The 26,938-nt window shown below is 37.2% G+C and overlaps 1 protein-coding gene and 1 long non-coding RNA gene across 10 annotated transcripts in view; one reads left to right on the top strand and one right to left on the bottom strand.

Annotated features, from left to right (window-relative positions):
* Positions 1-8,526, bottom strand: part of LOC122559061 (uncharacterized) — a 69,205-nt gene extending 60,679 nt beyond the window's left edge. For all 3 annotated transcript variants that reach the window (XR_015759410.1, XR_006314322.2, XR_015759409.1), the window contains exon 1: positions 8,390-8,526. This is a non-coding gene — a long non-coding RNA (uncharacterized LOC122559061). The remainder of the gene's footprint in view (positions 1-8,389) is intronic.
* Positions 1-26,938, top strand: part of adamts9 (ADAM metallopeptidase with thrombospondin type 1 motif, 9) — a 258,667-nt gene that overhangs the window by 196,780 nt on the left and 34,949 nt on the right. For 4 of the 7 annotated variants that reach the window (XM_087994412.1, XM_087994415.1, XM_043708280.2 and 1 more), the window contains 3 exons: positions 8,407-8,577; positions 20,235-20,405; positions 26,186-26,386. In XM_087994412.1, coding sequence (XP_087850538.1) covers positions 8,407-8,577; positions 20,235-20,405; positions 26,186-26,386 — 543 coding nt within the window. Of the gene's footprint in view, positions 1-8,406; positions 8,578-20,234; positions 20,406-24,274; positions 24,477-26,185; positions 26,387-26,938 lie in introns of those variants that run through there. The other 3 variants (XR_015759408.1, XM_087994416.1, XM_087994414.1) reach the window with 3 other exon arrangements.

The raw sequence follows: 26,938 nt of genomic DNA, 5'->3' as shown, positions 1-26,938 counted from the left end.
ATTCACTCTTCAGTGTAACATTTTATATGTCCATCTTCTTAAACAGCCCCTCCGGTTTGAGGATGATTTGCTTCCATTACAAATTGATAATTAATCAGTGGTGTTTGATCTGTAAACTCTTTGACATTACAAGGCAAGTGTTGCTTGCAGGGTTAGGTGGCAGGTTATTTGGAGGTTTGAGTGCTTCCTCCAAAACCTCTCATTTTCGGTGGCATGGTGGCTCAGTGGTTAGCACCGCTGCTTCACAGTGCCAGGGACCCAGGTTCAATTCCCACCTCAGGCAACTGTCTGTGTGGAGTTTGCATGGTTTCCCTGTATCTACTTGGGTTTCCTCAGGGTGCACTGGTTTCTTCCCACAATCCAAAGATGTACAGGTCAGGTAAATTGGCCATGCTAAATTTGTTCATGGTGTTAGGTGCATTAGTCAGGGATAAATATAGGGTAGCGGAATGGGTCTGTCTAGGTGGGTTACTCTTCAGAGGGTTGGTGTGGACTTGTTAGGCTATACTGTAGGGAATCTAATCCAATCATTCACCTCTGTACATTCACAAACCCTCCTCAATGAGTTTGGTCATTCACAAGCTATAACTCTTATGGGTCAGTGGGAAAGTTTTCACCCTTTCAGCAATATTTGTAAGTCATCCCTAAAGCATTTCCACTGTTCTTCTGGGAATCTCCTACTGCAACCAAGTTCAAAGTAGAAATGTTGCTTTGGAATTCTCATGTCAGACAAATGGACAACATGTGCTACCCAGTTGAACTGATTTTGAGTGATCAGCACTTCAACACTGGACAAGTTAGTTTGGATGAAGAACGTGCAATTGGACCACCTTTCTTGCCATTTTACTTGCAGAAATTTGTGAAGTACCACTGGTAATAATTTTCCAGTGCATTAAAGTGCATTCTGTCAGTTATTTAAGTCTCTGAAGCATAGGACTTGAGGACCACTGTTTCTAATTAAAATCTGGTTCTCACATACTCTTTTCCTCAGAATGCCTAAGGCTGAGTTGGCTCAGTGGAAATGATGATACGTTTTGTCTCATATGTCTGCCTTTATGGGGGGGTCTCCAAATTGGCTCGTATCCTCCAGGATCGCAACACTGATCTAAATCAAAGAGCCTGGTGTTGTGATGTCAGAACAAGTTCAAAGAGGAATTTATTTTTCTATGTGTGTAGTGAAAGATCCATTTTACAGATGCTTCAGGGAATGAGTCAACTATGATTTGGAGCTCAGTTTCTGAACATGTCATCTGTATATAGATGCTCATGATTCAATTTGAAGTAGTTTTCATTTGGTTGAAGAGGACAGAAGTTTCCCATCTCTTCTATATCCCATGCCTATGGTTTATTTGCTGGAGGCGCAATGTAGTTGTACAGAGAGGAAAATGGAGAAGTGAATAGTGCAAAGATACAGTTTCTACCTCTGCTTTAGTTGTGTTTTATCACAGAGTAACATTTGTATTCTACCAACATTTATACTGCTAGCTAAACCAGGCATGATCTGCTGGAATGGTAAGCCTTATAAAGAAATCTCTTAAATGGATATAATCTAAAACTCAAAACTCTTTTTTACTGCAATATAATCTTCTGGAATTGCAAAAATTGCAGGACCAATGAAAAATAATACTCACTGCCAAAGCTGCCTCCCCATCCAAGTCAATTTATTCAGAATACAGATGCAATCACTCAACGCTAACTCTTCTGGACAAAACATGTTGCTCATGTCAAAGATTTCAAAGTGGTAGGGATGTAACTATTTCCTTTTTTTGGCAGCTTCTTCATTCATGAGATTCCCCTTGGACAATCTTGACTTGACCAAAAAGACTTGGACAACCTTGATACATTCTCTTGAAAAATAATGATCATTGTAGTTTGCGCGGATGACTATTTTGTCTGGTGTCATTGCTAGAGGGAACCAAGTACTTGTTTCTATCAATTCCTATCAGTCCAATCCACATTTTCTAAAACATGGTCAGTAAAGTTATTCCACTTTTGCTGTAGTGATTACCATTCAAATGTTCAATCAAGGAATGACAATGGTATGTTTCCCATTCTGATTCATTCAGAACCACTCAGTACATCTTTGGTTCTCTTCAATCTTCATTACATTTTTTGTTACATAAGGATCTCACAGAGGATTGGATAAATAAATATTTGGAAAGGTATAATCCTGAAATTTTTGTTGCAATAACAGAGATCATCTTCAGAAAACCCAGAATTCCATTTGCTTTGCACGTTATCCACTAATTGTGGAATCCCAAATTGAAGCGTATTTCTAAGATGAATTCCAGTATTGATAATGTACCTCCATTAGAATATTGGATTACTATACTTAAAGTTATCTGTTGATGCATCCTTTTTACTGGCAATGCACATGACATAGCAGATAATTTTTGAAATTCCAGAACATTATCTTGGATTAATTTGATCTTTAGTTTTGCCTGATGCCTAAACTGCACAGGGAACTGTAAATATTCACCTTGACTCCACAGTCTTCACAGCTTGTATATTATTATAGAATTGGTACAGAATACCCCATAAGCCTTCATATGGATATAGTCAGGTGTTTTAATGAGTTTTTTTTCTGGCAGGGCCTCCCAACAGAGTCCTCCTTCTATCCAAATGTCCAGAACCTGGTATTGTTATAATCAACACTTTGCTCAAAGGCAGAATCTCAATGCACAATTCATGGTCCCATCACTGGTATTTGCTAGACTTCATTGTCATTCAAGCCAGAGACCACAGGGATGTCCATGTCACCTATCTCATGACAGGAACTGCTGATTGCTGGATTTAGCACCAACGTATGTAGTTTACCATCTCCAACACTTTAGCATGAAAATAGCAGAAACAGCACAAGTAATGTTTCAAGTAAATTATTTTCAAAGACTTCAAAGATTCCACTAAGTGACCCTTCTCAGTCAGAACCTAACTGCCAATCTCTCAATCTCTAGCCACAGGGCGCTGATGCTGATAGTGCCTGGTCAAACCTATAGACCACCATACCAAGTTCATTTGAAGAGATCCTTGGTCTCTAACAGGAAATATCATGACTGGTTCATCACAAATAAATAAGAGATACAGGATTTAAGTTTATACATATTTTGCAGTATTGCACAAAATACTAAAACTGAATCAACATGGAAGCATCACAGTACATTTAGAGACAATTTGTTTGTGGCTTGGTCTCAGAAATACTTATTTCCAACTATAAAGCACAGGAAGGAGATTAATGACCAGATATGCCTTAAGTAGCCACATGATGACATGGTGTGGGTGGTTCAAGGAAACTCACAAAATTGGAAACAGTTTGAGTTGCATTAGCCAGAAATTGTTAAATATCTGTTTAACTTCCATACTTTAAATTGAAACTGAGCTAGAACATGCTCCACAATGACATGCTGTTTGCATATAATGTAAAATGATATTCAATATTACCTCATGGAAAAGGCTATAACGTAATAAATCTTTGCCATCTAATTACAAATAATTTATGAAATTGCCAAATTTTGAACATGATAAAAAATATGCAAAGGATTCATATGTGCATTAGGACCATTAGGTCCCTTACATGTGTAAATACCATGGCAATTACTTGTTTTAGCTCCTGTTGGAAACTAGTTAATTCAAATCAGGAATCAGGCTACCATTGCTCTGAATTCTTCAGCAGCCATTGCAGCCTAAGGCATAAGCTACAAGTAAATTTGTTTTACATGTTGAAGAATATTACTGTTTATCTCTGCCTTTATCACTCTTTAGGTCCCACATTCATTCAGAGTTGACCCTCTTCCCTTCCCACAAATATCAAAGCAAAGAACATTTGAAAAATGTGCAATAAAATTAGGACTAACTTTCACACACATGCAAAGGAAAGACCAGGGAAAGCACTGCACCTCTTTGTGGTCCACATCCTTAGAATGCATGAATCTGCTGCAGCCAGTGGTGATTAGATTAGATTAGATTCCCTACAGTATGGAAACAGGCCCTTTGGCCCAACAAGTCCACACTGACCCTCCAAAGAGCAACCCTCCCAGACCCACTCCCCCATCCTACATTTATTAATACACCTAACACCACAGGCAATTCAGCATGGCCAATTCATCTGAACTGCTCATCTTTGGTATCCATTGCTAAGCTGGATTTCCTGAACTGGCTGACAACTGTAAAACTTAAATCAGGCTTCTGAATGGATGCTGCAGTTCCAATTAAATATTACACCAAAGTTTTCTGATTGTCCAAAACAGGACCTATGCATGCCACACAATTCACCAAAATGAGGGTGGAGGATAAAGAGGACATATTCCCTGATTTATTAATTTTTATCCATGATCCACTCTCCCCTATCATGCAGGCCCTTATAATATCAAGGCTAGTATGATGAATGTGTTTTTATATTTATTAAATAAAAACAATTTCCTTTACAATCACAATGAGCATGTGAAAGTATTCACTTAGAGTTTTGCTGGCATCATTTTAGATGTTATTAACACAGTGTTGAGAATATCACCAGATATTGTTCATTCTGAACTTCCACGTGCTTCATTAGCCAGGGATTTCCTGGAAAATATCATCTGTAGCATGGGAACAGTGTTGCACCTACCTTTTTTCAGAACATTTGTCAGATGCTGATTTGTGCTAGTTTTATGATAATGCCATCTCCCATACTAAAACTAAGGTAGAGTGCCTTGATTTACACAAGTAAGAGGTCAGTATACATATATACCCTAAGATTAAATATAGCATGATCTGAGGTCACCTGATAAAGTTGTAACTAGAATTTATGGAAATTGTACCCATTTGTACTGCAATAGTGAGGGCATCGGTCATTACTGGGGATTCAGGGTCAGGGGAGTGTGGGCTTACCACTGGAACTTTGCCCCTGTGGACCGCATCATGCGTGAACACACCACTGTCTTCCCTATCACTGAGCCTGCAAGTAGGCCACGAAGTTACACCTGGTGGTCACTACATCCAATGTGCCCAGGTACCAGCAGTAGTGGGAAGTGGCCCATAAATCATCCATAATTTGCCAGTGAGTGCTTCAGTTAGCCTAAGGGTGGCCAGGCTCTCTGCCACCTTCACCCATACATCACCAGTCCCATAATTCTACCAACTTCATGCTTTTCATTTTGTTTCCCATCTCCATCCCTACCTGGTCCCATAACATCTCACAGAAATCTCTCCACATCTTCCATGTCCAATCTATTGACAACTTTAAATACCCTTATCAGGTCATTGCCTCCATTTCTTCTCTTCTTTTAATGTTACACAGCCATAACAGTTGCTTTAATGATACCATGTTCATTATCGTGTTTGCAAAACTGAACATAATACAAAGTATGATTTGACCAGGGTCTTGCTCAAGTTTAACAAAATGTCAGTACTTCTGTATTCCAAGCTGCTCGAAACAAATCAAAATAAATAAATCATTATTAATTACTTTGATCTATAATGTTGCTCTTATTATAGTAGAGGAAGAATTAAAAGCAAAAGCACTGTATTTGAGATGCCCATAACAGAACATATCCACCCATTTGTCATTACCCTAATAAATGGTGCAACATTTGCAGTTGATTTATGCTGGTTTCTAAGTCTCAACACAAGCAAATAAACACTGCAGGAGGTTTTGCCCGAAGTTCACTCTGGCAAGAATGGGTAGTAACTAGTAAATGTTGATATAATTTCTTTAGGTGATTCGAGAAATTATGGGCATTTTGTATTTTCACAGATCTATTGTAATATTTCCTGTACAATATGTTACGGCCTAAGTAAGCTTTGAGTTTTTAAAATCAGCTTTCTGGTAAATTTATTTGTTCAGTGATTAATATAGGCTACCAATGTACTCTTGCATTGTTTAGTTAACTTATTTATTTCCTGTTTCACTTCTCTTGAAATCGTGTACTTCAAACTTTGCACTTTTCATGGTATAGTTTTTGTGACAGCCAACAAACTGAAATATTTCACCTTCATGTTTCTGCCTAAATTCATAAATTGAAATGGAACAAAGTACAATATCAAAACATTACAGGCAGTGACCAGGAGGTTTAGCTATGTGTTGCTAATGTGTGATGCCTCTTTCCACTGACATGAACAATTTACCATTACATATTAACATCTCTTTCAAATGTAACACTATTCACTGTGGTACTTGAACATACACTAGTATTATCTTTGTAGAGCATTGGCACCCTCAAAGAAAAGTATACATTTATATGTCTCTTCATGTATAAGTGTCTCCTAGTTTAATGAAACACAAGAATTAGAATATAGCATTCATATGATGGTTCCAAAGAACAGGTCATAGGCTGGGAATTCTGTGAATACTAACTCACCTCCTGATTTCCCAAAGCCTGTCCACCATCTACAAGGCACAAGTCAGGCATATGATGGAATACTGTGTCTGCACTTGCCTGCATGAGTGCAGCTGCAATAACACTCAAGAGCCTTGACACCATCCAGGACAAAGGATCCTGGATCCTAAACCTTCGACATTCACTCCCTCCACCATCTACAAGATCCACTACAACAATTCACCAAGGTTCTTCAGCAGCACTTTCCAAACCTGCGACCTCCATTGCCTGGAAGGACAGGACAGTGGCTGTATGAGAACACAATCATATGTATGCATTCCTCCAAACCATTCACCATCCTGAATTGGAACGGTATTGCTATTTTTTTCATGGTTGCTAGCTCAAACGTCTGGAACTCCCTTACGAATAGCAATGTGGGTGTACCTACAACATGTGAACACCAACAGTTGTAGAAGGCAGCTCACCACCATCTCTTCCAAAGGCAATTGCAGATGGGCAATAAATTCTGGTCTAACTAGTGAAGCCCACATCCCATGAAAGAAACAAGGAAAAGATCAGTGTTTCAAGGCTGTTCTGCCATTCAGAGATCTCATGGCTAAATTGTAGCACATCTCCATTTACTTTTTTTTCCATATTTCTTAATGTTACCTACAAACAAAATGAATTGCATGGATTTGGGTTCATTTCAGGTCACACTAATAAACTGACATTTTTTAAAAATGTCACAATCTATTTCTCCCATTATTCGAAGCTCCAGAGCTGAATCAGTAAATGTTTCAACATGGAAACTAGCTCCTGATGGAGTTTCAAAGTCATTGGTGTTTTTATTTCCATGCTATTGAAAGTGTATTCTCGGGAAATGCATATTCCAATATTCTCATTTCTTTTTTAAAGCATATTGCAAATGACAATGGAGCATATGTATTTCACCCATTTTTTGAGAAAAAAAGGAATACAGCATGACATGTGCACAGCTAGAAAACAAGAATGACTTTGGAGTTACATGACTTCTTTTTTAAATAAATTTTGGAACAAATCAGTACAATTTCCTATTTACATTTCTAAAATATTCTATTTAAACATCCATGTTACTTACAATTTTGACATAGATAAGTGCAATACTTTCCAATGTGCAGTTCCTACAGTTTCAAAGTAGAACTATTGCTAAATGTAATCTGTTGTTAAATTCACAATGTCATTAGGACTTTGATAAGTAAAGTCGGCAGAGCATCTCTTAAAGTTAAAGCAAATTGGAAAGAAAAAGTGTTCTACTTGCAACACTTGGAATAACTTGAAAAAGTTTTAATTGTTCAGAAAAAGTTGTACACTATATATGTTTTGTGTGGCTCAACAGATTCTTACTTTTGAGGTCTTTTCATTGCCACGGAGAAAAGACCAAAAAGTATTATTACCCTCCCCCATATACTGGGCAGAGTTCCCAGATTCCTGACTGATATAAATTACAGCAGTGATTGCAAGTTGCTGATGTAATTTAAGTAAGTGCTTTTAAACAATTGATGTAAGTTATTCTAGTGTTTGTTAATTTAACTTATTTTGAAGTACATGGTTAACATCACAGAAGTTTACTTTTTGGACTTTAACAAATGAAGTTTTACTCATTGCCCAAAAGCCAATAGTTCTGAAAAAGGGCAAAAGGCTGTGTCGTACACTGTTCGGACCATACTTAGAGTTCTGCATTTAGAAATATATTTAATAAATGCACATGGATAATGCTACATTAAATATTTGTGTGTAACTTGAGAATGATATTGTCACTTAGACATTCTTATCTTAAGATATAATGTATTATAAATTATTGTTAGGCATTTTCATAATTTTATTTATATTTATAAATAGTGCTTGGAATTTTATCAGATTAGTTCTGTCTTCCAGTCACTTGTTACATTCTATTGTGTTAGTGAGAATAGTAATATGATGTGCTTCAGTTGACTGGTTATGCTATATTAATAGTTAAAAATCAGTATTTGTGTGAACAGATGCATAATTCAGACGATTTATTAATCAAGGTTTAAATTACATGTGCACTACAGAAATATAGGCTTCATATTGACACTTACCTTTGCAAATTCGGCAGTGCTCAGCTTTATGTGGAAGTGGAATTCAACAACGAGAAGTCTTCTGCCAGATCGCAAACCAAAGCATTGAAGATTCTCACTGTAGTCAATCTACAAAACCTGTTTCAGTTCAGCACTGTCAAACTGGAGAATGTTCGCATTATAGCTGGCATGTAGAAGAATGGGAAAAAGTAAGTACAACAGCTGCAGTAGACAGCAAAAGAACTATTCAGAATAAACAAGAGAAAGGCACTCTTCCTGGCATGCAACCGTTGTACTTGAGGTGTGATTTGTAAACTAGGATCAGATGGCTGGCTTCATGTGGTTAAAAGGATGTTTGACATATGGCCAAGGAACTTAAAAGTTAGAGAAAAGAAAACTTCTGCCACATAGGAATTAGGGATAAGTGAAACGTTATATTACTTTAAATGTTATTTCACTGAAGGAACAAAGATTTACATATTTTTCAGTTATAATTGTCAACATTACAATTTTACAATAGCATGATAATTCTAACATAAAACGTTAGATTATTCATGTTTGTCTATTTATAAAACAGATTTGCTTTCAACATTTCAAACTGTACAACTTACAAACATGAATGTTGGGCAGTGATGAAAAATCTTAAATAAGTAGATCCTAGTAGTGAGGGTGTTTGAGAATATGACATATATTTATCATTTTTGACACTTACATAAGAAATAGCAATTCAACTCAAGGTAGGTCATAATGTAAAGCCCATTGTATGTTTACAAGTTGATTTTTATCTTCATTTTTAAATGAGCTTTTATCTCCCCCATTCTCTCCCCTCAGTCTCTTTTCACTCCCAGCATCTGGAATCAATTAAACAGCCCATTATGGCAGGCTGTGCTCAATGTGTCACATTGCTTTGTTAAAGTATTCCAGACTGAAAGCAAATTCATCCATGCTCTGAACATTTGCAACATTTCACAGGCATATTTCCAAGGAAAGTCTTAAAAACAACCATGGTCACAAATTACTCTCTTTTTTGCTGGAAATGTATATTAAACTATTGCAGATGTGAAATATGCGCATGACAACATTCTTAGTGGAATTGTTGTGTTTCTGTCCCACTTACTTGAAAAAAGTGACATCCATATTATTAACTATAAAATGAATAAGTTAAAAAAATCACATAATGTTCATTTTATATAAAGCCAATGTTTTAGGAAAATGGAAAGAGCACAAGGCTTGCGTTGAATTGTAGCATAAGAAATTTCCAGCAGATTCATGCTTAATCTGTAATGAAATGATGTATAGAACTGTGTTTTAAAAATTTTAGAAATGGCACTAAGGTCAGAATAGCCTGACATGTAATGTGATTCTCAGTCTGTTTTTAATTTCACCATACTTAGAGTCTCTTTAGGAACAACCAACAACTGATGAACCTCTTGTTTTTAACAATTAAAAGCAAAAGATTGTAAGAAAATTATTTCCATAAAAGTTAGAAAGGTATGTCATTCTAATGTATCCCACCTCTTATATTTTGAACAAAAATATAACATTATTTATACTATTCATAGTTCATATATTTTATCTAAGTGACAGCAATTACTTGCATGTAAAGGAACATCTCTACATATTAGAATGACATTTATGGGATCAATATTCTTTTGTTTTAGACATCATGTAATAAATTACACTTTTCCTATATAGAAAGCAAAAGATGTATGTTTGTAAAAACATGTTAAGTTCCATGTATTGAATTTAATGGTAGAGGGATTAACCTGTTGACTGTCAGAAGAATGGAGGCTCCCTTGCCATGATTGTTTTCAGAACCTCAGTGTAATTCATTGTCCTTCTCTTGAAACTTCCGTGTTAGAGATCTCAGGTTTAAGAAGGGCCACTGGCCTGCAGTCCCTCCAGGACCAATGACCACTGATGAGAATATAGCAGACCCTTGAGATGGCTCTGCAGTGCAGGTCAATTGGTTTGACTCACTGGGGCCAATCAGGCAGCTCCTGGCAAGAGAGGGGAGGGAACATTAGTTTCATTAGGACGACCTTTGCTCCCACTGGGGGCCATTGCTGCTGGGAAGACCTTTGTGGACCAGAGTCTCTAATGATGAGGATCCCAGCCCACCCATCAGAACCCATAGGGAGTCTGTCAGGTTTTTTGGACGACATCCCCACATGCTGTATAGTGGTTAGATTGAGTGAAAGGGGCTGGATCTGCTCTTTTTTTTTAGAAACAGAACTCAGGTGATGAGTTTCAGCTAGGCAGGCCATTGCCAGTTACAAAGGGGACTTACATTTACCAGCTCAATAGGAGATTAATTAGTGATTTCCCGTGGGCCTTAAAGAGGTTATTACAGCCACCAACTCCATTCCTCTCCTTGGACCCTATCTGATTGTGAATTATTATTAGATTATTTACAATTTCATGTCATTTTTGACATTTTGACGAGCTTCTGTCCGCATGTTCTCATCATCACCAAGACCATATACTTGCACCTCTGTAACATCATGTAACTCTATTCATGCCTCAGTTCATCGGCTGCTAAAACTCTCATCTAGACTTTAAGACCATCTGGTAAACCTACTTTTTAATAAAGTATTTGGTTCTTGGCCATAATATTGCTGTATATGCATGGTATTGAACTTTTTTGATCATGCTCCCAAAAATCAGAATATTAAAAAAAAATAAAACTTCAAATTATTGTTTTCCATTCCAATTTGATTTTTACTCTTTAAATTTACAATATTAAATGCATTTTCTAATTTCTTCTTTTTTTTGGTATTGTGAGATTAAGGAATTAAGTTTAGATTTATCATCTTGAGTTGCATTTATATAATTCTTAAGACTTCCATGCATTTTGTTTAGGAAAATACAAATGCTATTCAAAGCAGTTATTGCAATATATATTAATGATTAGACAGCTTGATAATTAATTTAAATGTATAGAAACTCTTCTCACTAAAAGAATAATAGTTTATGTAATTTTTTCCCACAATCATATCCAGGAATAATCTTCTTTAATGCAAGGTAAGTCATTGACGTGGCCTTAACAATTTTCTTTCAGTTGTTAAAAATGAGTTAAAGTGGAATATATACATTTTCTCGCCCTTGCCTCTAGCCTACATAATCACAAAATTGCAATGGGCGATGGTTTCTCAGTCTAGTCTTCAAGTAAAGAAATATTTCCTAATTTCCACTTTGAATGTATTGAGAGCTATCTTGTAATTATTTCCAGTAAGTTTGGATTGTCCCAAACTTTCTTTTTCTTGCTCCATACTTCTAGTCCTTTTTATAGAATGGAGAGTAAAACTGCACACAGTACACTATGGTGCAGCCATGATCAAGGACTAAATAACATTAATATAATTTTTATGTTCTGAATTGTATTCCACTGGAAATACACGTAAGCTTTTGTTAATTGCCTTGTTGACATATCAGCCTTCTTTAATTATGTTTTGTTCATATGTAAATCTTCTACCACATTAAATTTCTTGTTATCTAAAACCCGAGTTAATATTTGCATTTTTCCTTCCAAAGTCCACCACCTCACATTCAGCAATGTTATTTCTTTGCCACTTAACTGCTAAGTCTACAAGTCTCCCAATGTCTTCTTGGATTATATCACATTCTTTCAAGTTACAATTTGGCATTATTTGTAAATTTGGGTTACTACATCCAGAGCACTAATCCTTGTGAAATATGTCTTTCTACTTTCCTCCAAACTGAATTACAATCCATTACCCAAACATTCTGCTTTGCACTCTTCATCCAAATCACTATTCATTTACCTATTTTGCCCTTGACTAAATTTCATAATGAGCCTACTGTGTCGTACTTTATCAAATGCCTTTTGAAAATCCAAACATAAGATACTTACTACGTTAAACATGTTAACTCTTTCTATTACCTCTTCAGCGAATTCAATCAGGTTCATTCAGCATGATTTTTGGATGCCATGCTAGCTAATTTTTAAATCATATTTTTTAATCTCTCAATTTTCTTTTGTGTAGATTCTATTGTCTTATCATTAACTTAAACTGCATTGCACAGTAAGTCAAGGGCATCATCTGTTATCAGTCTAGGGGCTTGTACATTGTCAGTCAGCTATTTGGGGTAGTCAGTATCAGGGATCTGTACCACTACACTCTGGAGAGTAGGCCATAGTCAGTCTTACAGGCCCAGTGCAGGGCATTGTGGCATGTTAGTCAGGGAGCTATGCACAGATCTGTCAAGGATGTGGTCAGTCATCGGTCAGCATTATGTTAAACACAGAAAATGATGGAGAAAATCAGCAGATCAGGCAGCATCTGTGGAGAGAGAAACAGAATTAATGTTCCAGGTCCAATATGACTGTTCTTGTTCAGTCAGCCTGTCCATCTAAATTAGGCAGGATGTGGGCATGGTCAGTCTTTGGGGTTAGCACAAAACTCAATGAGGTTTGGCAGAGACTACTGCTGTGGTAGGGTAGTTGGAGGAGTCAATACAAGGGGGCAAATGATAATGCATGGCAGAACATGAGTTTTTGTGGAGAGGAATGTTGGTGGGTGGGGGGAGTGTGTGGAGAGTAATCATTGACTGTCACAATATTGATGGGTGTGTGTGTGCAGCAGAGTGTTTGGCATGACGAAGTTGTAGGCGACATACAGTTGCATTTTCTTTCTTTTCATTCGTTCATGGGGTGCAGGCATCACAGTCTAGAAGCCTATTTATTGGCCATCCCTGATTGCACAGAGGGCAGTTAATGACAACACGGTTTTAAGATGGGATGATGCTCACGATCGGTAACCTGTGTATTTTAGTTCTTAAATAGCAATATGCATAAATATGTACTTGTGTTTGCAATGAAGTGTTGGCCAAGCCGCCTCTGTGCCCTGACAAGATTTTGTTTTGGTTCCCCTTCACATGATGAAAGGAAAATCCTGGCTGGCAGAAAGTCACATGGCTGGACTTTAAAAACTGGCAACAGTGCCAGGATACCAGTAGATCCCAGCAGTGGCGACTGCTTCTGCTTCTGGCAAGAGAGACGATAGGATGAGGGCAACATGGAGGCATGTTGCATGGATAATGAGGCAGGTTTTGGTAAATAGCATGAAAATCTGGCTAAGGCTCATGAAACTTGCCAAAATTGACACACAGCCAATTTCTGCTGAAATTCAGCTCTATTTCTTTTATTTGTTCTCTAGATGGGAGTGACACCAGCATGATTAAATGTATTGCCCATCACTTGTTGCCCTCTGTTGAACCTTCTGGAACAGCTTGTGTAATAATAACAAGACTCCCATAAAGGTGTTAGGTAAGGAGTTTGTGGGCGGCACGGTGGCACAGTGGTTAGCACTGCTGCCTCACAGCGCCAGAGACCCGGGTTCAATTCCCGCCTCAGGCGACTGACTGTGTGGAGTTTGCACGTTCTCCCCGTGTCTGCGTGGGTTTCCTCCGGGTGCTCTGGTTTCCTCCCACAGTCACAAAGATGTGCAGGGCCAGGTGAATTGGCCATACTAAATTGCCCGTAGTGTTAGGTAAGGGGTAAATGTAGGGGTATGGGTGGGTTTCGCTTCGGCGGGTCGGTGTGGACTTGTTGGGCCGAAGGGCCTGTTTCCACACTGTAATGTAATCTAATCTAATTTAGGGTATCAATCCAATGCTGATGGAACATCTAAGTCAGGATTGTGTGTGACTTTAAAGGGAACTTGTTCCAACAATATTTCTATTCTTCTTGTTCTAACTGGTGGGGAGGAAACCCTTGATTAAATAACCATGATGAATGAGTATAGTGCACATTATATATTCTGTAGCCAAGATGTGCCAGTGATAGAAGGACTAGATCTTCTAGTGGTATAATTGGTTCTGCAAGGTAATTGGTCCTTATTGTCTGTACACCTGGATCACCCCCACCTCTTGCTGCACGAACAAATAGTTGGGAAAAAAAACCCTAAATCTTTCATCCTGTGTATGAGAGAAATCATCCATGCTTGACTAATGATGGGCATGACTTGGAATTCAGTACTCAATTTCCTTTATATAACTCTAGGTAATACTACACAACATTTTCATCACAGAGCATATCAATGATTCTTGCTTATTTCCATGAATCCATTTTGAACAGCTGCAACTCCATGAGGAGCACAATATGAATGAATAAGCCAACAAGTATTGCATCACCTTTTTTTTGTTATAAATAGTCATTTGCAGTCAGAAGGAAATGAGGCCACTGTGCTCACTGATAGAATGTGCTCAATTTTCTTCTGTTTGCTGCTTCAGACTAAGAGGGCAGTAGGCCCCTTAAGCACCCTACTGACTGCATGTCAATTACTCTGGATTAGTTTTACACAGCTTTTCTCTGAACTGTGTTGCTTTCATCATTCGGAGTTGTACAAAATAAAGAGTTTAGCAGCACAGCATGCTCATTAACAAGAGTTACACACTGGTGATTTATCCTACTAGCTTCATTACCATTTTGCAGAACACAGATCAAACTAAATACTGTGCCATCAAATTTAATCAATTATATTCCAGGATTTTAAAAATAGCTTCCTAACAAAAGTATGCAGTAATCCAAAGAAATTTAAAGAAATATTCAAGAATATGTTTAGTGAGATTTGCATTTTTTTCCTTTTGTTTTCTTTCTTATTAAAAGATGTTCTGGTCAAGTTGGAATCATAAAACTGGAGTTTGGAGAACACCCTTCAGCCTATCTCAATAAGGGATGGGACTAGAAAAGAAAATGAGTAAATCAAACTATACCTCACTGTCTCGGTCTTAAGAGGGAAAAGCAGTCATAATTTAGATTCATTCCCTTGCCCCTTTGTCTGTGACACAGCCTAAAACAAAAATACTCTAAAAATGCTTTTGCGAAGTCCAGTGAAAACCATCTATAATTATTGTGACAGATGATTTTTTAAAAATCTTAATCCAAATGAATACCTGAGCTGAAATTGTGCATTTTTGTGTATCAAATTTTGATTCATTTGTTGCAGAAGCTGGGAGTTATATGTGGATGTAATTATTTGCTTAATGAAATCTTAATGTGGATGGTACTTTATGAGTATATTTGAGCTAAAAGCCAAACAAAATGCGATAACCAAAAGTCTGACAATTAATAGAATTTGGGTCTTTGGGCCTTCAGAGCATTGTTTTGCCTTCATAGAGAAGCCTATAAGAGACAAATTTGGGCCACCTGATTTGCAGGAAGTAACACTTCAGAAACTTCTGGAGGAGGTGCAGTTCGATTTAAGCAGAGTGCAGGAAATCAGTGTTGATTGCTATGGAATCAGAACAGCAATCCTGATCAACATGGCTCCAAAGGTTTCAAAGACCTATTTTGATCAGTGTTTATTCCAGAAACTTAATGTGTCTTTTTAAGGTTGTGTCACAGACAAAATTAACAAGGGGGTAAGTTTAAATTATGATTGCTTTTCTTCTCTTGACACTGTGTTATTGTTAATTTACTCATTTGCCTTCGTTACTCCCCTCTCTTAAATGTAGAATTATAGAATTCCTACAGTGTGGAAGCAGGCCATTCACCCCATTAAGTCCACACCAACCCACCAAAGATCATCCCACCTGGACCCTCCTCCCCCTACCCTGTAATCCCCATGGTTAATCCACCTAAACTGCACATCCCTGGACACTACTGGCAATTTAGCATGGCCAGTCCACCTAACTTACACATCTTTGGACTGCAGGGGTAAACCAGGAGGAAACCCATGCAGACACAGAAAGAATATACAAACTCCACACATCACTCGAGGGTAGATTTGAATCCAGATCCTTGGCACTGTGAGGCAGCAGTGCTAACAACTGAGCCACTGTGCCACCCTTAATCTCTTACAAAAATAGGCTGAAGAATGTTTCCCAACTCAGTTTATTAGATTCCAGTTTTTGAAATAAATCTGCAGAAATAACATTTAAGATAAAATCAAAGATTCTTTTGTGAATAAAATCTTTCAAGATGTTGGGAAATTGCTGTACTACTCCATTCATATACACAACCACTCAGGAAATTAAGGAGGACAGAAGCCGAGAGGAAATTGCAAGTTTTACAAAATCCAGAACGATTAAAAGTCAGTTGATTGAATTACATTTCCTGAAATTGTTCTCCAATGATAGTTTCCTTGGTGAGCTGGGCACAATAATTTCCCTTCATGCAGGCAAACTCAAAGGTGTCTTTCTAGGCAGCAACTTGAAGGTAGTGTCTTCAGGCAGACTCTAACTTAGCATGGAGTCCTAATCTTCCTCTGGAGATCAAACAGCAACTGACTTGAAATTCCAAAATTGTATATTTAAGCAATTTAACAAACTCATTATAAGGTATTGAGCTAAATGTAAAGATATTAGTGTTTATTTTGGCATTATCAGCATTATTAGCATTATTCTGATATTTTACTTTGTGTAGCTCTGGTTAGGATGTCTATGCAATGTTATTCCTTGAAAATCTTCTGGAAAGATTTTAATAGAGTCACACAGTGTGGAAAGAGGTCACTAGATTCATCACATCAGTGCCAGTCATCAAGCATCTGTTTACTCCCAATCCATTTTCTAGCACTTTGCCCAGAGGATTAAATGCTGAAGAATTAAATCGTGGTCATCTACTATTTTAATTGTTATACAGTTCTTGCTTCTACACACTTTCAGGCAGTGAGTTCCAGGTATCTGCACACTCTGGGTGAAAATCTTTTTCCTTATATGCTCTTTAAACATCCTGCCCCAAATCTTAAATCTTTGGCCCTGGTTTTTAACTATCTACTAAGGATAAAAAAGTTTTTCCTATCTACTCAATCCATGCCCCTGATAGTTTTGTAGATCTGAATCAAGTTCCATTTCAGCCTTCTCTGTTCTAAGGAAAACAAATCCAGCCTATCTTATCTCTTTTCAAATCTGAAACGCTACAGTCCAGGCAACATTAGTCAATCTCTTCTGTACCTTCTCCAGTATCATCATAACCTTCCTATAGTGTTGTAACCTGAATTGTACATGGTTCTACAGCTGTGTCTTAATTAATGTTGCACACATTTCCATCAAAACTTCCTTAGTCTTGTATTCAATGCCTCAGGCAAGTATCCCATATGCCTTCTTCACCACCTTATCTACCAATGCTGCTGCCTTCAATGATCTGTGGACAACAAATGGAATAAATTTAGTGCTGTAAATGCCTGTAGAAGTTTTTCTTTTAATTCACCGATGAAGTGTGGACTTTGTTGGCTGGGCCATCTTCGCCCATCCCATTTGACCTTAAGAAGGTGATGGTGAGCAGGTTTCTTAAACTGCTGGAGTCCATTTGGTATAGGTACACCTACAACAGTGTTGGGGATTTCAGGATTTGGATTCTGACCTAGCAACAGTGAAGGAATGACAATATATTTCAAATTCAGAATAGCAAACAGTTTGGAGTGGTTCTTGCAGGTGGTAGGACTTCCTGTATATTTATTGCCAATGTCCTTCTAGGTGTAATAATCATGGATTTGGGAGGTGCTGTCAAAGCAGCCTTGTTGAATTTCTGATGTCTATACTGCTGCTACTGTATGTCGATTGTGGAGGGAATGAATGTTTGTGATATGGTTTCAGTCAAGTGAGCTGCTTTATCCTAGATGGCAATGCCATTGTATGTCATAGGGTGATGCGGGGCCAGAAAAGCTAGAATTTGGCCATAAACTTCATGGTAATAATGTGCAAACTCTGCAGCTTCTGCATGCTAAGGTATTCAATTTAAGATGGCATACTTAGCCAATGGTAGCCTCAAATAATTACTGGAGATTGAGGGAAGATGCTGCCAGTATCTCTTAAATACACAGTAGAATTTGGAGGAGCACTCCTATTAATCACAAGAACATTTTAAAATATTTTAGTGTCGTAGAGTCATACAGCACAGAAACAGACTCATCGGTCCAACTCATCCATGCAGATCAGGTATCTTAAACTGAACTAGTCCCATTTGCCTGCGTTTCGCTCATACTTACTTCACTTTTTGTTAGAAAATGGAAGTCTTGTTGAACTGACATTATGAGATATACAATAGGGTTACTTTATAAACCTTACAATTTCGCAATTAAATATATACAGTTCAATTCTGTACCAAATAACGTTTCAAATTGACTGGATATTGTTACTCTATAATATTGTGTTCTTTATATTCTTTATTTTCAGAATTTTCAGCAGTTTCTATGAAATGAAATCATAAACTGTTTCAGTGTTATTCTTACACTTTGCACTTTGTTTCCTAAAGCATTGACCATTAGTACATTTAATATCTCTTTAAATAAGATTATGTGATGCATTAACAGAAGGTAAAGTTTTATTCTCATAAGTTATACATATATTATCCTGTAACATTATTTATCATCCTTTATGTGGTGGTCTTAGAAGACTGTGTGTAATAGGAAAATGGGTGTTTGCATTTCTCATGAAAAACAAAATTGCTTGGCAACTGGTAGTACTAGAAAGAGGTATTCTGTCCTCCTCAATAATTGATTCCTGTATTTTTTTTTGTTGGCTGAACCATAATGTAATGTTGGAGATGGACATAACAATGCACTGGTCTCTTGGTTGCTTTAGTTGTGTTTGAACACATATAGGGAACCAGTGGTGTAGGAGCAGTATGATGAATACACAAATGAGAATATTCACCAGAACCACCAGATGCATCCTGAACTGCTTCATCTTTAACTCTTTTACAAGGAAGAAACTGGCATTAAAAGATGCCCACATTTGGCTCATTGTACTGCTTACATCAGCAAATGCAGATTATATTAGTATTTACACTATCATAATACAGGCTATGTAGATATTGAATTAATACTTCGTTTAGTATAAAGTAATCATCTGGAAAACATAGTCTAGAATATCATCTAGAATATAGTTAGTGCTACTTAAAGCTGGGTAGTGAATATGGAAATAATTGGCTGATATGACTAAGTGATGGTATAAATACGCAATTACAAACATACTTCAATTGTATCAAAGTCATTCAGCATTAATTTTTTTTAAATCTAAATTTTGCTTCTGGCTATATGTCCTATGATCTAACAAATATATGAAACTATCCAGAAATATGAAATAAGCTATCTGCATGAGCAAATATGCCAGAAATGGAATATTGAAGGCTAAAAGAAATAATGGATTTTGTGTATCCTCTGTTTTCGACAGGAGAGAGACCCACAAAATAAGGTAGAGCCAACTTTCTTCCCATTGCAACTCTAACATACCTCCAAGATATACAGGGCTGCCTGATGCCAAAGTCAGTAGCCCATTCCATATATGTAAATAAATAATGAAGAGTGATTTGAGCTTGTTAACAGTGCTTAACTAGTGATGAGTAACCATTTCATTGGTAGTGTTTCAGTGGTAGAAACTTAAGTTTACCTAGTGATCGATGAACAATTTAGTTGAACATATTTGTAATACTTAAATATGATGTAGTTTCCTAATAATTTAACAAATCAAATGGCCAACTTATTGTTTTTAGAATATTCATGTACTATAGACAATTGTAATGTATTTACAGCATAGAAACCAACTATTTGACCCAACAAATCCATGCAGATAGTTGATTATACTGACAAATGCCTCATCCTACCCATCTTCATCCAACCCTATCAGCATTTTCTTCTGATTCTTTCTCTTTGCTTTGCTAATGTACTATTGACCTCAAACACTCCTTGCAGTACCAAATTCTACAATCACATCATTCTCTGGGTAAAGAAGCATTTTTCGTGAATTCTCTATTGGATATATTAATGACTATGGCTGTTAGTTTTCTGTTTCTTGTCTTTCATAATGCTATCAGGTCACTCTTAAGATTTCTCATTTCTAATCAGATATTAAAAGATGGTAACATGATCAAATAAAATATTATTTTTGTCTGCTTCTTTTACAGTGTAGCAAGACATGTGGTACTGGAACAAGGCATCGCCAAGTGACTTGTATCAATCAGAATTCACAAGAAGTCCATAGTTTTGAATGTGATGCAAAGAAAAGACCATCAGATGTGGAGCAGTGCAATACTCAACCTTGTGAATATATATGGATCACAGGAGAGTGGTCTGAGGTAAATGAAAATTTAAATTAATTCATACATTTGAAAAACTCACAAATAGGATCTTTTAACTGCAGGATTTACCAATGAAACAGATGCCAATGTTAATAATTCTCATAAAATGAATTATAAAATTTTGTGGAAAAATTAACTATCTCAAACTCAATGTTTAACCTGAAGTTACCACTGAAATGTTGATGACGTATTTTATTGCAACTGATATCCAATATCAACTAACTTTCAAGGGCAATTAGGAATGGGCAATAAATGTTGGCCTAGCCAAGCATGCCCACATTCTGTGAATCAATAAAAAATAAATAAATGTATCTAGATTTGTTATTCATACAGTAGAAAGCAATTCAAAATTGTTTTTAATATTACTGGATTAGGAACTCTTGTGCTACATTTTTCATCCTTTTTCAGCTTACTCTAATTTACCTTGTCATTGTTTGGATTTAGTTCCCCTGTTGCCATGGAGCCAATTGCCTTACAGATCAGGAAATGTTATTTGATAACCAAATGCAGTTTTGAGCATCACATGATAGAAGAGCAGGAATTATTTTAGTTTTGATGTTGATGCATAATGGACAATACCAAATCCTGTTTCACTTATACATATTGCTCAATTCAACTTTCCACTGAAGTTCATCAGCAGCCAATTGTATATATTGGAGATGTATTTGATTTAGAGCTATTGGAAATCCCTGATTTTCTTAGACATCATCACTGAAAGTTAAAATAACTATCAAAACATAACAGACATTGAAGCTGCATAGCATGAATTCACTAAGATTATGCTTTCATTGCAAAAAAATAGTGTTAAATCAGTTGAAGAACTGCATTTATTTCCATTGTAGCAGAAAGACAAAGAGAGAATTGAATAAAATGGCAATGACAAAGTCAGAAATTGCTGGAGAAACTCAGCAGGTCTAGCAGCTTCTGTGGAGAAAAAGCAGAGTTAATGTTTTGGGTACACTGACCCTTCTTGAGAAAGGCAATGAGTTTTATAAGATTGGATTAACATTTTTTTTAAATCCACACTAGTTCTGAAGGAGTAATTTTACATTTACTGAATGCAAAATTTCTTCATTATGATAAGTTTCATATACTTTAAGTATGATTTTAAAGCTTCCTTGAATATTTTAGATTCTTCCATAAACACATAAGTATATCCCAATCATCTATTTTGCTATTTGTAAAATTTAAAAATTGAAAATGAAAGAATTAAGTGGGATTTACATCCCCATTTCCTGTTTGTGAGCATAATTCTATGTGATTGGCTGCTATCCTACTTAATGACATCACTGCTGTTGAACATCTGCAGATGTTCAGCTTGGCACCAGTTTCAAACTTACCTTGGACAAGAACATAAAAACTAGGAGCAGGAGTAGGCCATCTGGACCTTTGAGCCTGCTCTGCCACTCAATAAGATTATGGCTGATCTTTTCATAGTCTCACCTCCACTTACTTGCCCTCTCACCATAATCCTTAATTCCTTTATTGTTCAAAAAATTATCTATCCTAGCTTTAAAAACATCCACAGGACAGGGAATTCCATAGATTTGCAACTGTCTGGGTGAAGAAATTCCTACTCAATTCACTCTGAAATCTGCTCCTCCTAATCTTGAGGCTATGCCCTCTTGTCCTAGTTTCACCTGCCAGTGGAAACATCCTCTTGATTTCTATCTTATCTATTCCCTTCATAATTTTATATGTTTTGATAAGAACCCCCTCATTCTTCTAAATTCCAATGAATATCATCCCAGTCTACTCAGTCACTCCTCTCGAGTCAACCCTCTCATTCCGGAATCAACCTAGTGAACCTCGTCTGCCTCTCTTCTAGTGCCAGTACATCCTTTCTCAAGTAAGGCCACCAACACTACACACAGTCCTCCAGGTGTGGCCTCACCAGAACACTATACAGCTGCAATTTAACCTCTTTGCTTTTAAACTCAAATGTTTTAGCAATGAAGGACAAAATTCCATTTGCCTTCTTAATTACCTACTGCACCTGCAGACCAACCTTCTTTGATACATGCACAAGAACACCCAGGTCTCTATGCACAGCAGCGTGCTGCAATTTCTTTACCATACAAGTAATTGTCCTTTTTACTGTTATTCCTACTGAAATGAATGACTCCACATTTATTAACATAGTACTCCACCTGCCAGACCTTTGCCCACTCACTTAAACTATTTCCCTTTGCAAAGTTTCACAGTCCTCTGCACACTTTGCTCTACCTCTCATCTTAGTGTCATCCACACATTTTAACACACTACACATGGTCCCCAACTCCAAATCATCTATGTAATTGTAAATAATTGCATTCCCAACACTGATCTCTGAGGCACACTACTAGTCACTGATTGCCAACCAGATTAGCACTAACTTATTCCCACTCTTTGCTTTCTGTTGGTTAACCAATCCTCTATCTATGCTAATACATTGCCCATAATGCCTTGCAGCCTTTTGTGCGGCAACTTGTCGAATGCCTTTTGGAAATCTAATTCACCACACCTCCTACGTCCCCGTTTTTCACTGTGTTCATAATGTCTTCATAGAATTCCAAAAGATTTGAAACCTTCATGAACCATCTGCTCAATGGGACAGTTTCTATCTAGATGGCTTCCTATATTTTTCTTGATAATTTTCCCCACTACAGAAGTTAAGGTAACTGATCTATAATTTCCCATCTATTGTCTACCTCCCTTTTAAAACAGTGGCATCACTATTGCTGCTTTCTAATCTTCTGGAACTGCCCACAGTCCAGGAAATTTTGGAAAATTGCCACAAGTGCATTCGCTATTTCTCCCGCCAACTCTTTTAGTACCCTGGGATACATTCCATCAAGACCAGGAAACTTGTCTATCTTTAGCTCCATTAGCTTGCCCAACCTTTTTCAAGATAATGATTGTTCCACATCCTCACCTACCTTCATCTGTTTGTCAATTACTGGTATGTTATTCATGTGTTCCACTGTGAAGACTGACACAAAATACCTATTCAATGTCTCGGCCATTTCCTCATATCCATTACTAAATCCCCCTTCTCATCCTCTAAAGGACCAATGTTTACTTTAGCCACTCTTTTTTGTTTTATATATTGATTGAAACTTTTGCTATCTGTCTTTATATTCTGAGCTAGTTTTTTTTCTCATATTCTATATTACTTTTCTTTACAGCTCTTTTTGTGTCTTTCTGTTGATCTTTGAAAATTTCCCAGTCTTCTAGTTTCCCACTGATCTTGGCCACTTTGTATGCCTTCTCTTTCAATTTGATAGCCTCCCTGATTTCCTTAGACATCCATGGCAGACGACCCCTTTTTCTACAGTTCTTCCTTTTTACTGGAGTATACTTTAGCTGAGCACTTTGAAAAATTGCTTGGAAAGTCCTCCACTGTTGGTCGTCTGTCCCACCATAAAGTCTTTGTTTCCAGTCTACTTTAGCCAACTCCTCCCTCATCCTATTGTAGTCTCCCTTGTTTCAGCACAGGGCCTTGGTGTTGGATTTTATCTTCACACTTTCCATCTGTATTCTCAATTGAATCATACAATGTGACTCCTTTCAAGAGAGCTCCTAACTATCCCACCATTAATTATTCCTGTCTCATTACACAGGCGAGATCTAGAATAGCTTGCTCCCTCGTTGGTTCCATTGCATACTGTTCAAGAAAACTATCGTGAATACATTCAATGAACTCCTCCTCAAGGCTACCTTGACTGACCTGGTTTGACCAATTGACATGTAGTTTAAGATCTCCCATGATAATTTCCGTACCATTTTTGTGGCATTAGTTATTTCTTTGTTTATTATCTGTCTGAATGTGATATTATTATTTGGTGGCCTATAGACTACACATAACAGTGACTTTTTCTTCTTAGAATTTCTAATTTCCAGCCAAATTGATTCAACCTTATTCTCCTACATCATCTCTAATCACCGCCCTGATGTCGTCTTTGAAGATCAGAGCTACACCACCTCCCTCACCTCCCCATCTGTCCTCCGAATAGTCTGATACCCCTGGATATTTAGCTCCCAGTCGTGACCATCCTGCAACCATGTCTCCACATTGGCTACTAAGTCATATTCATTGGTGATGATTTGTGTCATTAATTCATCCATCTTGTTATGAATACTACGAGCATTCAGGTAAAGTGCCCTTATGCTCGTCTTTGTATCCTCTTCATGAATTCCAACATCTCCAATAATAATATCTCCTGAGTTACCCTTCCTTTTTACTTCTTTCGTAGCCTGCCATTGTAGTTAAACCCTCCTGCATAAGTGCTAACCTGCTGCTTTCCTTTTTATTTACCACCATACTTCCTCTCATTATCCCCTTCCCTTCCCCCAACGTTTAGAGTCCTAGTGACCACCCTATTTATCCTTTTCACTAGAACCCTAGTTCCAGATTGGTTCATGTGGAGACCGTCCCATCAGTACAGATCCCTCCTGTTCCAAAACTGATGCCAAGGCCCCATAAAATGGAACCCATCTTTTCCACACAAAAGATGTTTACTTTCCTAATTTTCTTATCCGTAAGCCAATTTGCATGTGGCTCGGGTCGTAATCTGGAGATTATAACCCTTGAGGACCTGTTCCTTAATTTCATTCCCAATGCTTGATAATCCCCAAACTGGTCCTCTTTCCTAGCTTGCCGACGTTGTTTGTCCCAAAGTGGACCACAACAACTGGATCTTCCTCATCCCGCTCGAATATCCTTTCAAGCTGGCCAGAGATGTCCTGCACCCTGGCACTGGGCAGGCAACACACCATGTGGGACTCAGAATTGGCTAGCAAAGGATACTATCTGTCCCCCTAATTATAGAATCTCTTACAATTACCACTTGTCGTTTTGCTCCGCCTCTTGAATGACCTTGGTGTTGCAGTCAGCTGGCTCATCGTCACTGCAGCCCTTTTCCTCATCCACACAGTGAGCAAGTACCTCATACCTGTTGGACAAGGTCAAGAGCTGAGGCTCCTCTGTTCCTGAACTGAGGATCCCCCTATCTGCCTCACTTGCAGTCACACCCTACTGTCCATGATCACTGATTGACTTTAAAGTACTTAATCTGCCACGTGTGACTGCCACCTAAAACAAAACTTTCAGGTACCTCTCTTGCCACATATGTCACTAAATCTTTGTGGAGCAGCTCTCTTCAAAGTCAGCAATGAACACAAATGTCTCTCTGCCAGCTACAAAGGCCAGGTGATAATATGCACTTGGAGATAGGGGAATGAGCGCATAAACCCTGACCCGTTTGTTTAAATTCATTTTATCAGATTGCTTTGAAGTTCTAGTATAGTTAAGATTTTAAATAAATCCAAAGAACATCAAACAAGATTTGAAATATCACACTTTAGAGCCAAATAATCCACGCAGTAAAAGTAGGTTTCAAACACAATAATCATTAATTATGGATTAATATGTATCTGTGAACAAACCAATTTGTGGAATACTAGTTATTTTTAAATTGCTTTCCTGTCATATGCTTGCGAATGAACCAGCCTTCTAGTAAATCCTCCAAAAGCATTCTTAATCCAGAATTGTGAATATAAGAATCAACACGAGTAAAATCACAAACATGAACCCATATCCTACCTCATGATAAAGTAATGAAATAGAGTACATCAGTGTTCTGTCAGCATGCTACTTTCTAAATTTCATACTTCTATTGCGATGTAAAAGCTATTCTTGTGGTGTGAAATTACAATGGAATTTCTCACATTTTTGATTCCAAAACAACATTACATTAGAAAAGAAAATCAGATTAATAATTTGACTTTATTTTCAGTGCTCAGTTACTTGTGGAAATGGCTACCAGCAAAGACTTGTTTCCTGCAGTGAGGTTTATAATGGTAAGGACCCCTATGAATACGGCTACTATCATCAGATAACAACTAACTGCCCTGGGACACAACCGCCAAACATCCGTGCCTGCTCTCTTGGTGAATGTCATGTAACTGCCTCATGGAGGGTTGGAAATTGGGGAAGTGTAAGTTCATTTCAAAACTTTTCAGGACACAAGCTGTAAACCTGAGCAATCACACTGTATTTAATTTGATGCAAACTTAATAGTGTTTTATATTAATGTTTGCTTAATGCGTTGTATCGGAATTTTACAAAGTATGTCTGTCGAATCACAATGAGGCGTCTGGGGTTAATCGTAATTCAATTTACAAGGCAGTGAATCCTATTGTATATAGAGTTCTAAGTTATATAGCCTAGTTACATTTTTCTGGTGCCTAGTAAAATTATTTTTGCAACATAAATGTTAGATACTAACAAGGAATAACATTCTTAATCTACAGATAAAAAGTTTCCATTTATAATGACATTTCTATCTCTAATAAATTTTCTCTTAGTGGGAGTTCTCAATTGCCTTTGAAAATATGATTAGCATGTGTTTTATCAAAGAATGTTTGAGAGGTTGAGTTACATTACAGTTTTACTTTCCCTTGTCATGACATGACAATAATAATGGATCATTTCAGTTAAAATGTCATTTATGGTGACAGTTAAAGGTTATATTAAATTCAAAATAATA

The sequence above is a fragment of the Chiloscyllium plagiosum genome, unplaced genomic scaffold (genome assembly GCF_037043375.1).
Source record: "Chiloscyllium plagiosum isolate Xiang-an unplaced genomic scaffold, Cpla_swu_hap1 HiC_scaffold_14, whole genome shotgun sequence".
Classification (NCBI taxonomy): domain Eukaryota; kingdom Metazoa; phylum Chordata; class Chondrichthyes; order Orectolobiformes; family Hemiscylliidae; genus Chiloscyllium; species Chiloscyllium plagiosum.
Note: the sequence above shows the minus strand (reverse complement) of the source record. Positions and strands in the feature narration are given on the sequence as shown.